This window comes from Coloeus monedula (genome assembly GCF_965178545.1).
Source record: "Coloeus monedula genome assembly, chromosome: 11".
Lineage (NCBI taxonomy): Eukaryota > Metazoa > Chordata > Aves > Passeriformes > Corvidae > Coloeus > Coloeus monedula.
The window spans coordinates 1,383,735-1,401,972 of record NC_138791.1 but is presented as its reverse complement, the minus strand read 5'-3'; the positions used below and the strand labels follow the sequence as shown (position 1 = coordinate 1,401,972).

General features: G+C 44.8%; 1 protein-coding gene across 4 annotated transcripts in view; it reads right to left on the bottom strand.

Annotated features, from left to right (window-relative positions):
• Positions 1–18,238, bottom strand: part of IQSEC1 (IQ motif and Sec7 domain ArfGEF 1) — a 281,844-nt gene that overhangs the window by 222,837 nt on the left and 40,769 nt on the right. For 3 of the 4 annotated variants that reach the window (XM_082288714.1, XM_082288716.1, XM_082288719.1), the window contains exon 2: positions 2,892–2,921. The exons of the other annotated variant lie outside the window; for it this stretch is intronic. In XM_082288714.1, the coding sequence (XP_082144840.1) occupies positions 2,892–2,921 (30 nt within the window). The remainder of the gene's footprint in view (positions 1–2,891; positions 2,922–18,238) is intronic. 4 annotated transcript variants of the gene reach the window in all.

Below are 18,238 nucleotides of genomic sequence, written 5' to 3'. Positions count from 1 at the left end.
CATTTTCTCCTGAAAGCATGTGAACAAAGACAGTTAATTAAAGCAGCCCATCACACTGACAGCTCCACACTGCATGTGTGCATTGCACCTCAGAATGCAAAGTGTTCAAAGTGATCCACCCAAGTGAACAGATGTAACAAATACCTCAGCTTGGAAATGACATTCACCAAAGGGAAACCAAAGCGAGTCTATTACAGGACAACTGTATTTAAGCAGAAAGAATTTTAAGGGCTTGTACAAGGGGATAATTCAAGACTTTTTGTCACCATGAAAAAGACAAGTTAAAGAAATAAAGCCAAGCTGATTTTTGATTGTTTTCGTCTATTATTTGGAATCATATTGCTTTGCTGTGTCAACCTTGTCTCTGCACAGATTCTGTGTTTTCTGCATTTCACAGCACTATAAAACATCTTATGGATGCAATTTCCTCATTACAAGCAGCTATAAAGCTCCTGAAAACAAATCCACTGGGGCAATATCCTTTGCAACTGAGCAGAGTGTAAAAATCCAGGGCATCACTTGTACTGGATATTCCAGTCCAGCATGAAAAACACCAGCTATTCCAAACCAATCTCTTGGTCAGGAGTCTGATTACACTCACCCAGCTGGGAGAGACCAACATCTCTGGCTGCATCTCACTTTATTTGGAGTGATCCTTTTATCTTCAGTGTCAGTGGTTGAGAGTCAGTCAATCCTAACCAATACTTTCATTTACTGACCACAAACACAAGCCCTTCTGATTTCACTCCACATGGTGTCTGTCCAGTTATTCTGAGACAGGACCTTTTATCCCTGGTTTCTCACCTGCTCGTGGCTCCTTGCTCCCCTTGATTTCATGGGACCATTTGGCAAGTCAGCATTTGGATTTGCTGCTACTTTGCTGGTATCTCAGGGAGCAGGAACCACCATCTCTTCAGAGATTAAGCACTATTCCCCAGACTGCCCCAATCACTTCATTTGAGATAATTACATTTCATCTTCATTTGCCAGAAAGAAAGGAAAACAGTGGGAAGCAAATTAACCACAACATAAAGATGCTGCCTAAACATCAATAGACCTCAGGGAGCTTTTACCCAAGACAAGACCAATGCTGACCAGGATGTTGTGCAGGCAGAAACACAAAAGCACATCCTCAGTGACATTTCACCTCGGAGAAAACGCAGTTTAAGAGGGAGGATAGGAGAGTTACACTGAAAAAACACTTCAGGAGTGTGGCTCTGCCTCCTGCTGCATCAGCCTGGTTGAAATCAGGCTGTCAGAGAAGTCTGGAGCTGTCCTGGAGTAGCTCAAGCTCACATTGAATAGCAGAATTAATTCACTGAACAGCCTCAAACCACAGCATGGTATCAGCACCCCAGGGCTCACCCTGACTGCCCACAGGTCTCTGTGGGAACACAGGGTGCTGATTCCCACCACCACAACCCAGCCAGGGCTGGGGTGCCATCAGGGGTTGGTTTTCAGGTAGCACCACACCAGAGCTGGAGTAAGCAGCTTTCAGCTGTGCCTGTGCTCTGCTTAAACCCCCCCAACACGCTCTCCAAGAGCCCCACTCTTACCAGGTGATGCCACACACACACATCCATGGGAGCAGCCAAATCCCACACGGGGCTCAGGGACAAACAAGAGTGGCCACTGAGGCTGAAACGTGACCACATCGCTGTAAATCCACATGCCAGGGCCAGCATTTTCAGTTTGCAACAGCTGACCAGCATTAGTCCTTCCACAGCTTGCCAACACATTGGCACCTCTGCTGGGAGCTAAAAACCCAAGGAATAAACATAGTGATGCCCACAGGCATCCTACTACAGCCTCAGGATTTGATCCAGTTCAGCTGCAGTGCATTAAACAGATTCCTAACTTGCTCTCACAGCCTTGAGCTTGGGTCCCCACCAGAGTGATCTTGAACTCTGTCATAAGAAAAAAAGCATTTCAGAGGATCCTTAATCCCTTCCTACAGACTTCTGGTTCTCTGATATCTGACTGTTCTGCAACTCACCTGTTCTTGGGGCTAGTCTGCACACCTGTGGGCAAGAACTGGATTTTAATTCTGCAAGGGAAGGTCTGGCCTTTGCTTTGGGGTTTTACAGTAAATAAACACAATGCCTTAAGATGCAACGTCCTGGCTGCCCCCAAAACAAACTGCAGGGTATCATGGTGAAGCCACAGTCAATATTATGAACCTTATTATCACTGATCAATAGTCACACTGCTGGAGAACCAAGGCATCTGCTTAATGGCAATGCTCTAATGAATATGGAACACTTTCGGATTCAAGGATGGAATTTTCACATCTGAGTCCTGTTGAGAGCACTTTTACAAGCTCTACAAGTTCGACTCAGTTTGCAGAGAGGTAGGAATAAAAACCACCCCTGAGGTAGCAAGTATAAAACACCAACGGAGTAAGCTGGAAGTAAAGTGTCTGATAATTACATGAAATTCTGCACATTAGCTGAACCTTCCCAGTGTATAATGAGCATTGCAATAATGAGTCAATGAAGGTTCTCCCTGTCATGTGAAAAAGAGGACTGCTAAGAAAGCCAGAAGAAGTCCATGGACTTCCCCCCAACACAGATGCTGCCCCAAAACTGGCAGGCAGCTCGTTCTCAGCTTCCCCAGTGCACTGGGCTGCCGAGCAGGAACTTTGATTGGGAGCACCAGGAACTAACCACAAATCCTTTGTAATGATCCAAAGTAATCCCTGACTCTTAAACCACACTGGAGATAGAATCATTCAGTAACTTATCCAAGGCAGAAGATCCTTTACTCAAAACACCAATGGCATGCTAAGCACAACTAATAATGCCCGAATTTAAAAAAACCCTCAATTTCTATTTAATGCTTTTAAACAAAGAATTTTCTTAGAACAAAGACATCAGATGATGTACACATACCTCAGGCTTCTTGAGCTGTCCCCTTCAGACCTGTAAAGTAATACACAAATACTTAGGACACAGCTGTTTCCAGCATTTATAATTCAAAAGCCATTCTCTCCCTCTGTACTTCAGTGAGTGTCTCCAGGGCCTGTTGGACTTTTTCTGCTAATAAAACATTTAGAAAAGAAACACGTCTACTTAGGCTGTGAGGAAATCTATTAGAAGCTAAAACCCAGTTAACAGCTGAGGTCAATAATTGCAATATTAAAACACGTGACACCCTCTGAACCCTCAGTATAGATTTTCCTCGAACATGCTCAGAGATTTCTGTTCCATCCTTACAAGTGGAAAGCAACACTGGCACTATTCTAGTAGCAGATTATTTTGTACATTTTAATTTTTTTCTTCACCTCTTCTTCACTCTTTAGCTGAAAAGGTCACAGGCAAATAGGTCTGGAATCCAATGCCCAGCCTTATCAGGCACTACTCAGAAAGGGCCAAGGTTGGCAAATAAAGGTAATTTCAAATATTTTAAACCTCGAGCTTGTCTGAATTTCATAAATGTGCAAGAAAGAGGGATAATATATAATAAGTTACCCAAGCTCCTGAGGGGCAGTTTTTCTTCGGGTGAGATAATTTCATCAAACTTGGAACAAAACCTCCCCTCTTTCCCCAATATTCTTTAAGCAAAGAAACTTAATTCAGGATCATTCACACTGAAAAGGATTCATCTCTGAGGAGAAACAGGAACATAATATTCCATTTTCATGACCAAACAAAAATCCAGAAGCAAATATACATCCACTTGCCCAATCCCTTTCCTCCCTCACTCCCAAAGCTGCCTCCTCAAAGACAAGGGGAGTTCTTCAGGAACCAAAGAACAGATCCAAATACAGTTTTTTAACAGGCACAGCAGCTTCCAAGTGGTTTTCTCAACACAGAAGTCCTGTGAAGATGAGCTCACCCCTGCACCCCCAAGAGAATGAAAAAATTAATGAATCCAGTGCTTAATTAAGTGACTCCTTCCCACACTCAGATCTCAGCAAATTCTGTCTGGCAGAACACACACCTGAAAAGATGTCCATGTAATTGCTTGTGCTTTCAAGTTTTCAAACACAGGAGAAAACTGCTTTGTAGTGTCTTAATTTCCTGCCTTTCCTCTGGACTGGAATAACAAACTCATCCAACACGGAAAACGTCTCCAAGTGCTCAAAGCATTCCCATGTCCCTGGAAGCAGCACCAGCCATCCCAAGCCACTGCTCCAGCAGCACATTTTCCCTCTTATTAGAATTCAAGAAGTATTTTCAGTGAGGTGAGGTGAGGGTGATCTCCAGCTGATCACCTCCCAGCCCAGCAGCAAACAGACAAAGGGGGGCCCACCCACCACCTCTTCTTTATTTTCAGGATTCCCAGAAAAGCTGGGAAATTTCACAACTCTGCTAAATTTGCATTTTCAAGGCTAAAGATTTACTCGAGTAAATTCCAAAGAGTTGTTCAGGGCTGGTCAATTTTGCTCAGGGAACGAGTAATTGATGAGCAGGGCTGAATGAACACAGCGCTGAAAGAACCCCCTACGTGTGGTTTGAAATAAAGCATTCGATTTTCTTTAAGCATTCTTTAAAAGGCAGGATTGGGGATCAATATTTAATGTTTCTGCTCACACGGGAAGCATGCGCTGGGCTCCGGGTTAATTCTTTTTCCTTTTGCCCCAGACAAAAGAAATGATACAGGCACTGCTGAGACAAGGAGAAAGGTGAAAAGACTCCTGGCAGTATCTTGCATTATTTATGTCAAGGTAGACCTTAAAGGAGAAAAAAAAGCCCACAATATATAGAATATCTTCTGTGCTGTAGTACTTGGAACAGCACAGATTCCATTTAGATATCTGAGTTGTATCAGTGATGAGATAAATGTCAGGCAACGTTCTCCAGGATTTCTCCTCTCAGCCCTGGATGGTTTCCAAGATTTTATTTTGAGTAGAATATTACAGTATTATTACACTCCTATTGAAGTACAAGTTTGTCTTCTTCCTGACCCCAGGAATTTCATTCTCAGTAGGAAATACAATAAAACACATCCTTTTTGAGATGGTTATAGCCAAGAGAAGCAGAAATTATTTTCCTACCAGTAGTAATTACTGTAATTTCATTGCAACCAGAGGCCAGGAGGAACAGATACCATCATAACAAACCCCAAACCAAAAACCAAATGTAAAGAAAAACAAAAAGCCCCGTACTTGAAAGGCTGCAAACCAAAGTGACCATTAAAATCTGGAATTATTTTTGAGTTTAACTAAGTGCTGCCATCACCCCCTGTCAGTCCATATCCAAAACATGGATATTTCAGAAAACAGCTCCGCTCACGCTACCAAAATGATTTATCTTTGTCACCACCATCTTCCTATAAATACCCCATGCAGGAGAACAACAAACCAACTATCTTGGCTTCCAGTTGCTGACTTGGTTGGCAGTTTTCCAACAAACCATCCTTGGTGGGAGGTGTCAGCTCCTACAAATTGGAAGCCATTTATAGGAATAACACAATTTCGAAGAAAATGTTAAGAAAAGCACGAGATGGAAAAGCCCTTCAGATTGGGAATGTGAGAGCTTCCCATTCCCAGGTCTCTGCTCACTGAGGTGACAGCAGGACCTCAAATCCCAGCAGCAGCAGAGCTCCTTCAGTGGCTTTTCCTCATTCCAAAGATTTTTGCAAGCCTCTGGCTCACAGAGGCCAGCAGGAAATGTTCAATTCTCAATACACCCCCAAGAGCCATAATAAACAAGCTGGAAGTCTGGTGGCATCTGATTTGTTGTTCACACCTAAAGCTGCACTTAGAAGTGGAACAGCACAAGGTAAAGCTGCTTCCAAAGGCAGCTTCAGGACCAGCTTTCCTCTTGCTCGTTAAGGTAATCATTTTCCAAATGAAGCACTGCGCAGGACCATCAAGGTGTATGATACAGACTGAGACACACAACTACCCCTGCAACAATTCCTAGCTGAGCAGATACTTTATTTGGGCAGTGGGTTATGGCAATGTCTTACAAAATTATACAGGAAGTAGTTTTAACAGTTTTTAAAATTCTGTTTGTCTAGGATTCATGTTTGGGAGTGCAAAATGTGGTACAAAACCAGCCAAAAGCAGAACTGAAACCCTTCTGTAAGAACCCACAAGCGGACAGGGCTTTAAATAGTTCACAGAGCCACCCCTGTGGTAGGAATCCCACTCAGATCTCACCTCCTTAGAGCTGTCACTTCCATCAGAATAAAAAGAACTGGGGAAAAGCCAAGGTTTCTAACAGCATGTCAAACATCCACTGAATAACCAGGCTCCATCTTCTCACAAGCCACAAGAACTGATGTCATTGTAGGAGACTCTAAGGTAGAGTGTACAGTAACCACGTATTAAAGAGCATTCCAATTGCATTTTTCACAAAAGGGAAAGGCTGAATCCAATCTGTACACAGCAATCCAAGGATCAATGCATTTGACTAAGCCTTGCTTTGAGCACAGAACGTGCCTCAAAAGCCAAACTGCACCAGCACAGGTTGTTCTTCTGTAGTGTATTAAATCTCTCAGCATCTGTAATGCAGAGGAACAGACTACCTTCAAGGGACAGAGCTTCAGGGAGGATTCACTGACGGCTACAGAAACGATGCTCCTTGTATGAGGAGCAGGGAATAGTGTGAGGTTCCTGCAGGTGAACGTTCTGAGCAGCAATTCAAAACAAGGCACGTGTTGCCAGGAAACCTCCAACCCCATCTCAAGGCTATTAGAGCTTTCCAGGACTTCTAGTTGAGCCTGCTGGGCGTGAATGATGTTCTGTGCCCCTGTGGATCCCAGCAGATGTGCAAAGCTCTGCCAAGGAAAGCAACACTCTCCTCTCAGGAGTCTGGGAAGAGCAGCCTCACGACAGCACTGAGCTGAGTTGGAATAGAACCTCCCCAGCTCAGACACACTCGCTGTCCTGCCCTCATCCCCGTGCTTAGAGGGTCTGCATCAGCACCAGAGCACTGCCAGCAACGTAAAAACATGGTCTGGGTTGGGAGGGACCTTAAAGCCCATCTCATTTCACCTCTGCCACGGGCAGGGACACCTCCCACCAGATCAGGTTGCTCCAAGCCCCGTCTCACCCAGCCCACATCCTACAGACACAGGCAGTGGAGATTCTCCTTTCCAAAAATTGGTGTGTTAGACAGAGTCAAAAGATTCTACTGGGCTGAAGACTTGAAAGAAGTGGTAAAAAACCTCGTAAGACCTGTCCAGTCAGTAGCATTTTAACAAGGCGAGCTTCAGGATGAGAAAAATGATGAATTTCACCACTAATTAAGCCCCTTCAGCAAAGATTCTGTCATTATGCACAACGGAGTGAACACCTTTACATCAACACAATTAAACCCACTCACCACAGCCTCCCACAAAATCCCAACTAAGGTCCCAAGGTCCCAGGACTCTTGGTCACTTCAAAATAGAGGAAAGCAGTATCTCAGATCATATTCCATGTTTTCAAACATGGGTTTGATGTCATGATGAATGCATTGAAAGCCTTCTGCTTAATTCGTCTCAATGTTCCACACACTTCAGCTCCCTGGGCACCAGTCCACTGCTCACACCCTCAAAAAAAGCCATAAATACATTCTGAGTGCAGAGAGCAGCGGGAGTTTAGATGTGATTTCCCACCACCAAGCTGAAAAAGAAGTTTCAATCAAGTCCCAGACAGTGTAAGATTTAAAAGTCATATCAGCAAAATACATACAAGCTAAATTTGGGCTGCTACTTGGACCATGATCTCGTGGCAGCTCAAGCATGAAAGGACACCACCTCCCACATGGAATGGCATCATGCAGACAAGTTAATGTGAGCTAAACCTGTGAATCACCCGCTGCAAAATCCAGGGTCAGTTATATAAGAAGCATTTTCAGGCACCATTTTGAAACAAAAGCCAGCCAGCATGTGCCCAGCTCCTGCTGTGTGCTGGGGACAATCACCAGGTACTGCTGGAAGTGCTGCTCTGGGAGACACCCAGTGCTTCCCCTGAAAACAGACAATTCCCAGGTACAGCTGCTCTCCCCACGAGCTCCCACACAGGGCAAGGAGCTCTGCTGGGCTCTGGAGGAGGGTGTGGAGTGAACTCTGTGCTAAAGCACAAGACTGACTGCTTAAAAAGGACCTGTTTGCTAAATGGACTCGATTTTAGACCTACAAACACCAACTAACCACGTTCACAGAGACAGCACAGTATTTCACCCAGAACATCATCAATTACGTTCTTTTTGTCCTTATTTTCTCCAACTCCAATTAAGGGAACTGACCTTTCAGCCATCTTAAGTGACAGTTAATATTGCAGCTGCCCTTTTTTTAATACAGATTTACTCTGTGCTGTTTACATGCACTCCTGTTTGTGCAGAGCACCTCCAGCCTCAGAAGCATCCTCCCATCGCAGCTCTGGGAATGCACTGCTCATGTGGCAGTGACTCCCAGCAGCTCTTTAGTCCTTACAAAGCTGTTACACACAGACCATGGTGAAAAAATAGTTGTTTTTTTTTTTTTTAACCTTTAAAGCGAATTCTAACTGTGAGCCTGGACAGGAGCAGTGAAAAGAGCCACTTCCACTTCCATGGATTCCATCTTTGTCACGCTAAGCCCAAGCAGACACGTCTCGGCCCACGAGAGGCAGCAGACACTTATCTCCTACAGATAACTCCCTGTACCCTCTACTCCAGCCTGGCCATCTGGACACAATCCTGAGCACTGAGCTCTAGGGAGCCCTGCTTGAGCGGGGAGGTTGGACTGGATGACCTCCAGTGGTCCCTTCCAACTTGAACCATCCTGTGATCCTATGATAAATACCGTGGAAATGCAGCTCCTGGCACATAGCCTCCATAACAAGCTTGTTATAACCATTCCTGGACTGCTTACAGCCACTACTGTCCAAGAAACGTCCCTTCCAAACTCTCAGTGATCTCTGAGGAGGGATTTGCAGAAGCCCAGCCTGATGCCACTGCCCAGCCACTGCTCTGTGCCATATGCTCCGGGCTGGCTCGCACTCAGGCGGAACACAGCCCTCCCCACACTCACCTTCTTCAGCCAGCATGGGTTTTTTAGTAACCTGGGTTCTCTTGATGCCTGAAAATAGTTTGGAGAATGGACAGGCTCCAAAGCAGGCAGCCTGTGCTTCCCATCAAGGTTATTGGGACCATCTGTGCGCTCGGCAGGAGCGGGAGCAGCCTCCCCCAGCAGGGAGCAGGGACACGCCGGCAGGTGCTGCATCCCAGCACCACCTGGGCAGCCTGGAACTGCCTCCCAGACCAGAACATCAACACAAACAACTGAACTCATGGGAAATTCAGCATTCAAGTGGTGCTGCTTGTGCCTAACCGGAGGACTGCCGCTATCCCTGTGCACAGCAATCCCTGTGACCCGGGCAGGGAAGGGATGTGCCATTGCACTGACACCCCTGTGGCAGCCCAAAGCAGCTGTGTTCCACACACAGACAAGCTGAGACATATTTTGCTTCTGTCCAGAGTGTTTGGTGTCACCTGTGGAAGGTGGGGCAGGAGCCCAGCAGCTGCTCTGCCCCGTGCCCCCCGAGGGGCCTGGCACATGTCACAGCAGCCTCACCGATTCTGGCCAGTCCTGCCCAGCTCAGTTACAAACACAATCCTTTCATGTGCACTGCAGGAGCACAGAAAATGCTCCCTGGGATGGAAATGCAGCCAAGCAGAACTCACAGGAGGAAGCTTTGCTCCCCACAGTTCTCTGTTCCCCTTCCCGCGGCAGGTGGGAAGTTCGGGGCGTGGAGGGTGTGGAGATGTGAAAGCCTCCAGGATAACACATCCCTGCACCAACAGGGTCTGCAGCCTCCCTGCCTCCCACCAACACCTGTCCCACGAGATGAAGCCATTAGACTGCACGGAGCAGCCTGCTGATGATCTCAGTAAGAGCACTGCCAAAGAGCCATATGGAAGGGAAGCAAATATTTCGCTTTGACAAGCGAGGGGTGATCTTAAAAGTCAGCAGCAGAATGAGGACTTGAATCTCAAGTGGTAACTGAGTAAAATATCCTGGGTTTATGAGTTCCCAAAACCATTCTACCTCTTTTCCTTACACTCCCCTTCAATTGTTTATAATCTGCAGTAGCTTTTAAGAAAACTAATTACAGAACCCTGAAAGGCTGCCTCCATTCTGTCTGAAAAATCCCTCATTCTTATTACATTTATCATTTCACAAATCAGTCAATTCCTTACTTTCCCCTGCAGCCAAAACTTTCCAATCCAGTTGTTTCTGCCCCTTTGACCTGCAGCCTTGCCTGTCCCTACCCTAGCTCAGGGACGAGCAACTTCACAACCAAAATTCCTTTAAATGTGTCTTTCCAGCTCAGTTCATTAACTGAGGTGTGGAGTGGGTTTTCAACAGCTGAGGAAGAGAACTGCAGCTTAACCCCAGAAGTACTGAAGAGCTGTGCAGCAAATTTTTAATATCCAACTGCACATCAGAAATCTCTCTCCAGTTTCAACATCCTTGTGACCACTTTTTTTTTCTGCAGGACAAGGTGGCGTTAAGCAGCATTAGCATATGGCGATCGCCTGTATTGAATGTGGAATATTGAATACAGAAGGCATTATTTTAGCTTAAATTAAGGGTGATCAGAAGTGGAAAGCCACTGGACAGGATTATTTCAGATTTCTATTTCCAGGTAAGGCCTTAGGAAGAAAGAAAAATCTCTCTAAAACTGGGGTTTAAACAAGAAGCTCATCCTTTTATCTTGCATTCAGTGAAGCTGCAAGTGTGGCTTTTCTACAGTCATGGCCCCAATTATGGTCCCTTTTAGAGACCCTTCCTGCCTCCAACAGCAGCTAAATGGTTCTCAGACTATGAAGACACAGCAGAACACTTTATCATCAATTTAGCCTCTCAACATGCAATCATTGGCATAAACATTTAGAAAATTATCAAGTTTCATCTTTCATTTGTATCGAGTATTCCCTATTTTCCTTAATAAAGTCCTCTGCCTGCAGAGGCTTGTTGTCAAAATGTACTTTAAACATACGTGGGATCAGAGAGTTAAAGGCCAACAACCTTCAACAAGAATGAGACATTTTCTGCACATGAAATTTATGCCCTTAATCCTCAGGCTTTGGAGACCATTACAGCTCTCTCCACATCTTTCATATAAGACAAGATCTGTGTTTATTCCATAAGGAGAAAGAACAAACTGTAACACTGATGGGGACAGCTGGCACCAACCCTTCACCCCAGGAATTCATCTGCTGACCCAACAATAACTACAAAACCCAGCACTGGAAACCTCCCTATGCAATTTAAACTGAGGTACTTTATGGATTAGAATTTCAGGGTAAACTACACCCAATCCTATTTCCAGAGGCGTCTGCTCGTTAAATTACACACACAGGTTAGGAGATGTCTGAGTGACTTGCCAGTAAAATGGCAAAGTTATTTTTTAGAGAAAATTGATGGTGCTTCTAGAGAACAAACTATGTTGAACACAAAGATGTAATGAAAGTATTAAAGCCTCAACAAACTCAGCCTCTGGATTAACCTCACTGCCTGCACTGGCAGTGTTTGGGATGGTGCCAAATGTGAACAGAACCTGAAACCTTCGGAGTCATAAAACCTGCCCTCAGTGGACTTGCTGTGACCTGCACTGGGAAGAGCCCTGTCACCACTCAGGACAGGAGCTGCAGGACTCCACGGACAATTTCTGATACATCACAGAATCCCACAATGGTTTAGGTGGGACAGGATCTTAAAGCCCATCCAGTGCCAGCCCTGCCATGGCAGGGACACCTCCCACTGTCCCAGGATGCTCCCAGCCCCAATGTCCAGCCTGGCCTTGGGCACTGCCAGGGATCCAGGGGCAGCCCCAGCTGCTCTGGGCACCCTGTGCCAGGGCCCCCCACCCTGACAGGGAAGAATTCCTTCCTAAAGGATGTTTAAGTCCAATCCCTCTTTGATGAGGTGTTGATCTGCCCCGAAGCCAACCTGATTTCAGCGGCCACATGGGAATTCCAAATGCCACACGAGTTCTGCTGCCATTGATGTAACTCTTTCCTCCAATTAAGACCAAATTAGAAAACCTGAGAAGATTAAGAGAAAACCAAGTGTGCATTCTACTACTATAAATCACCAAACGGACGGCATAAAGAACGGAATTTAAGTCTTCAACTTGTTTTATTTCAATTCCCAGTTAAATCTGTAGAAACACTGCAATTTGTAACTATTAAGTCTGCATGCAGAAGCTACAAAAACAGCCAGCTCCACGAGACAATCCCATAGACAGGATTCTTGGCTTCTCTCTGGGTGCCTGGAGGCCTCAGTTTCAATTATAATGGTTGTACTTACGGCTAATGGTTTTCTTGCTATTAGTCAGCTTCCATCTGTCCCACAACCTGCAGTGGTTACTGGCACAGCCACCCCCATATAAAATGTCCTTCCTTTGAGAATCTGGAGGTTACAGGTTTTTGAAATTATGTTGGCACTGAATGGAGCAACATAGCCCAGTTCTTCACGTCTGAAAACTGCCTTGGAAAGGTTTTGGTGGGGTTTTTTGTTTGCTTTGTTTGAATTTTGGGATTTGTTTCAGTGAGGTTTTTCCATTCGTTTTTTAGGGGGCTGAGTGGGGAGAGGCAGTGTTTAACATGGTTTCTGGGGTGGCTTTTTTCCTTTCTTAAAATCAGCCCCCAAACAGAAGCTTCAGTCCTATCACAACTTTCAGGGAGAGTTTTAACCACTAATCCAAACAGCTTTTAGAAGCTTTACTTCAAACACCTTCTTTATCCCCCACAAGTGTTACTCGAACACTCCCTGAGAGATCCCTGCACTATCAGTTCTACCTGGTTTTCCCTCAATTCACAGTTTGGTATTTTCAACTGCCTCTTGACATTGCCATGTCTTGTTTTTGTCCTTTAGGTCAAAGCACTCTCCAGCAGCTCACACTGACCTGGACAAAACCAACAAGTCTTCAGAAGTTTTGTTGTTGAATGAAGGTTTTTTGGTTGTTTGGGGTTGGTTTTTTTTTTTAAATCCTCAGAGCATTACAAAAATAAATTGTGTATCACTGTTCACAGTAATGTATTTCAGTGCTGGTTCTTGGTAGCATAACCACCTCAAGGGAAAGCAGATCATGTCTATCTCCATTCACCACTAGCAAGAAAACATGCACAGTTCTGTACCTTGGAGGTGAGCTCTTTCTGCTCAAAACCACCTCATAACCTTTCACACCCCTCCTATAAAAGAGAAAAGCAAAACACCAGGGACACCAGGATGGCTGCCCCATCCCTGGGAGCGTCCAAGGCCAGGTTGGGCAGGTCTTGGAGCAACCTGGGATAGTGGAAGGTGTCCCTGGGGTGGGACAAGATGGGCTTTAAGGTCCTTCCCAAACCAAACCAGTGTGGGATTCTGTGACTTCATTAAGCATTATCTCATCAAGCTGATTCATTGCAGATTGGCCCATCTGCTGCACCACAGCTACAGCAGCCCAGCTTAGAGGACCCAAGCCATGATTCCCACTAAGAGAGTGACTTGCATCCTTGTTTGTTCCCCTGGCACAGCGAGCAGAGGGCAGGACTGAGCAGGGAATACAGAGTCAGCTGTCAGTTTGTGCAGGAACTTTTCCATACATCCCTCGGAGAGAGAGGTACAGAAGCCCAGTTCCTACAGCAAGTCAGGCTATTCCCACTGTGACCTTCCCAGAGTTATTTTCACTGCCAAGACATTTTGTCTCAGCATTTCCCCTTCTTATAAGAAGCATTTGTTCATTCCAGAGCTCTGCAGCTCCAGGACATCCAAACCCCAGTATCTCACAACTGGGGATATCACAGCTGATGTCATTTGTCCTCCTCGTTATCTTCCTTCACCTCCTCCTGCCCTTGAGCTGAAGTAACATGAAGATTCTCACTGCTGCCCTGCCAGAAGGCCCAGGTGACCTCTGGAACAGTGCTGAACTTTCCTGAGTTCACTGCAGCACAGCTCCTGGGCCTGCACTCCAGCACACGCAGCCCCCGTCCCTCTGGTTTATGGACATGCACTCAAGGACTCAGGATCTCTGCCCTGGATCCCCAAGCATTAACAGTTCCCCTGTTGCCACTTTTTAGTCTCCTCTTGCTCTGTACTCTGCCCCACTAGCACAAAATAGGGCCTGCTGCTCACACTGCAAACTACACCTATATTTAGGTAAGAGTACATTAATATGAAAAAGGTTTCAAGGGAAATAAAACAGGGGTGGGAGGGAAAAAGGGCAGGTGTAGAACCAAGCTCAGCCATGTAAGAGCATGTTTTAGCCACATTCAAGGGGAGCACTCAGTTGGCTTCGTGCCTTCTGTTCAAAACAACACAATGTGGGTTTATTTGGCTGTTGTCAAAGAAGTCTATAAACAAATGAATTTATTTTTAGCTGTGCTTGAGCTGCCAGTGAAATTTAAGCAACACCCAATGAGTGGTACTGGCACAAGCAAATGAAATGATGATAACATTTATCTGGCACTCAAATTGCTAAAGCAGGCTTTGCCTTCTCAGGGGTCAACACTTAGAGCGTGTAAGAAATTTAATACCTTCAACTCTGTAAACCAACACGAGTTTATATTCAATAGGTGCAGAGCTGGGGGAAGAGCTTCCTTTTGGATGCTCATCCATCAAGAGCCTATTTTTATAGTACTCTGACATTACAAAAGCAGTAACATTCCACTCATGGAAATAGCCAAGCTCAAAGATCAAACACTGATGATACTCCAGAGGCTTCTTTACATAGATACTGAAATTTAAGATTGCTTTCCTTTTACAATAAATCAACTGTCCCCACCTGAACAGTCACTTTAGTTTGGGAAGTGATCTTGATGGATCACTGCTACCTGGAGCAATGAGCTCCCAAACAAATCTCTCCTCGTGGAAGGCAGCTCTTGTGGATAATGACTCCAGATCCCCAGCCTGGACCCTGCAAAGGTGGCACCAGCTGGGTCCCTGCTGAGCAGAGGCCAAGGACAGCAGAGCTGACAGGACAGGCACACGGTGCTTGCAATCATCTCTGTGCTTGCAAGCTGCACAACGTTTGTGCTGCACAAATGCTGCTCAGAGACACCTCTGCAGGTCCAGAGCAGCTCACACACAGTACCCTCAGTACAATTCCTTCCTCAGGTAAGCACCACCTTCTCAGGGCTTAGCAAACTTTAGGCAGCCACCCATGTAATGGCAGGAAACTCGTGGGCAGGGGCAGAGAGGTGGGGAGGTGCAGGGGACAGGATATTTCTGTGTGTTGGGAGCCTGTCCTGCTCGTTACAGGGATATAAATGTTAGGCCACTATCAAGAGGTGCAATTCCTACACAAAACCAGCAATTTTAACTTCAACCTCACTGGTGCTCTTGCTCCTGACAGCAGCAAGGACATGGTGATTCCCATGGCAACATCAGCACAGAATGTACCAGCTCTACTGAAAACACTTGGTCTTTCCTGGGGCAACTGAAGCATTTTCTGCTGCATCCTCATTGTTACAATTATTTGAGCTGTACTGAGGAGTCAGGAACCCGCCCATTAGTGGTGGCTTGGGTTTTTTGACCTGAAACAGAGATGTATATAAGATTTTGCAAAAGAACTACAAATGTCCCAATAGAATTAAACTTAACTGCATAATAAATCCCATAATATGGGGTCAGAGGATATTTCAGCTGTGTTATTTTTGCACAGAAAAGTACACACTGGACAGACTGACCCCTCTTTAGAGCCAATTTGCAGCTCATGAACACCATTTCCTTCTGGTGGGAAGGATGAATCTAGTTCTGTTTCAGCCCTTTGCACCAAACTTCCAGGGCTGCACCTCCCATGCACTCTGCTCATTTCACTCCTAGCTTACACTGATTATTTTTCCTCCTCACATTGGCCATGTGGCCCTTTTATCCAGCCTCTGACTCTGGTTTTGATATCCTCAGGGTGAGCTCACAGAGGATGGAAAAACACACCTGAAAATTCAGCACTGAGCTTGTCCGAAGAAGATGGCAATGCAAGGTAAATTCAGATCATCCAAACTCCCACTGTTGCCACCAAAACTACTGATTCTTTTCATTCACTCAAAAAAAGAGAGCAATGACTAAAACCTTCTCAATGCCACTCCTCTGGGCACTGGTAGAGCATTAATGTTTAGGAGTCCTTCCCTTAAATAAACATCTCTAGGGAAGCTGGACTGCTACAGGTGCTTTCATATTGCATTTTTAAGTGAACCAGACCAATTGTTTGCTTTCTAAGACCCATTTAGCTCAGCCACCACATTCTAGGAAGAAATACCAATTTCTCGGCTTTTTTACCATCCTAGGCAAGTTTTCAGAATGCAGAAATCAGCACAGGACAGGCCCTAAAACACTGTCCTACTTACTTTAACCATTGTTCAAAGACACTCCTAGAAGAGCTCTAATCAAGCTTAAAGTTCAAAATGAGAACGCTGAATCTTTGGCACTAACACCAAAGCTAGCACTGAAGGTAAATTCCTATAAAAAGCTTTATTTTAGTGCCTCCAAGTGCACAGCCCCTACCAACCCCAACGAGTTCAATTCCCACAGCTCTGAACTGCAACACAGGAAGTTTGCCAAGCTTTTTTCTTCCTGATGTGGAAAGACCACGGTAAATGCAGGTTTTTTCCAGCAAGATGGGAGTCTTTCCACTCACATCAGTGTTCTAGTTTACATCAGCAAGCTCAAAACCTTTGGACAGCAAATACATTTTTCCTGTCATTACTTAATATTTCACTGTACACAGAAAGCCAGGAAGGAGCTGAGCAGTGTTTATGTTCTAAACCACAAGAACACAGAGTTCAAACATGATGAATTTTATTTACAAGTGTAATTAAGGTTTGACGAAGTTTAATTAGTTGGCAGATACTAATTTTGACATAATTATTTTTTCCATGCCAGGCATAGCTTGTATTTATCTAAAATAGCTCAGCCAGTTTGGTTTCCCCTGCCCACTGGCCCTGTCCTTTCACAGAGCACTGCAGATTTAAGTCATGTCTAGGACAAAGAGCAAATTCACCAGGACAGAGGGATCAGGAGCAAGAATGTCACCATTAAAACACACAACAATCAACTCACACAGTTAAACCCACACATTTTTAAAGTGGTGGCAGACACTACCCTTTTGAATCATTTACAAGAGGTTGTTTACTGCCTGGGATATTGTACATGGAAATTTCCATGTGGAAGCACTGACCCTGCTCATCTTCTGTCTTGGTAATCAGTGGAAGGTTAAAAGGCAGTTACTGGATGTAATCAGTCCCTGTTTCAGGTTCTAAGAGAATAAAGATCGGCTGTAAATTGAATAAACTGACACCATTACAGATACATTCCATTTCTCCAACCATACCCAGTTTTAGATAATTCAGACTAAGACAAAGAGGAGACTTCACTGAAAAGTTTATGAAGTAATATGGTATAAAAATGTTCACAAAGTGGGAAAATTTGTCTCCACTTTTTCACTCACAGCCAAACATTCTAACACAGGTTGGTTTTATTATTTCACCAAATGTAACTCTAAGCTGGGAACATTACACCAACATCACTATTAAATCACAGAAGTGCTGAAGCACTGCAGTATTTTTATCCTGCTCCTCAAATGATGACAGCAACTTGAAAAGCCAAGAAAAACAACAGAAAGCTTCACCAGAACAAACATCAAGGTAAGATCTCATTACAGAAAAGTCTGCCCTGTTCTCCAGGTCAGGTACCCACAATTCAGGCTCTGGGAGAAGAGTATTTACTAAAACTGTGATTTTTAAATGGACTGATGGAGCCTTGAGAAAGTGGTTACTGAGCCTGGGTTATGTTTAGGGACTCCACTTCAGATCTGTACAAACATTAGAGCATTTCAGTAGAAGCTTATGAAAAAACACTGGTGAATCTTCAGATACGTCCCAGTGACTTCAGTACAGACATTCCACCCCTTAATACGCCCTTTACAAAGTTTTAGCACTTCAAAAGCAATTCCAAGTCATTCCAGCTCCAACTCAGTTACAAGAATCTCCATCATGACTTTCCTCACCTGCTTCCAACACTTGTTCCAAGTATTTACAAGCAAATGGAAAGGCTGTGGTAGGTTCCTGTAAACAACTGAAAGAGCAGGATGCACAATTTTTGTCATTTCCACAGAATGGGAATGGAACAGTTTGAGAGCTTGTTTTCCGTGCTCTTTACGAAAGATGCCTTGTCACACACACCTACAGTATTATTAAGTTGGATGATTTCATTCTTGACATTTAAACTTAAAAATTAAGCTTGTAAAAGACTTGAAACGCTTTTGTCTGTGCCTCGTAAGCTAATTCAGAGCTGCAGGTGATGGCTGAGAATGTGTGAGGAGAGGAGTGCACGGCAC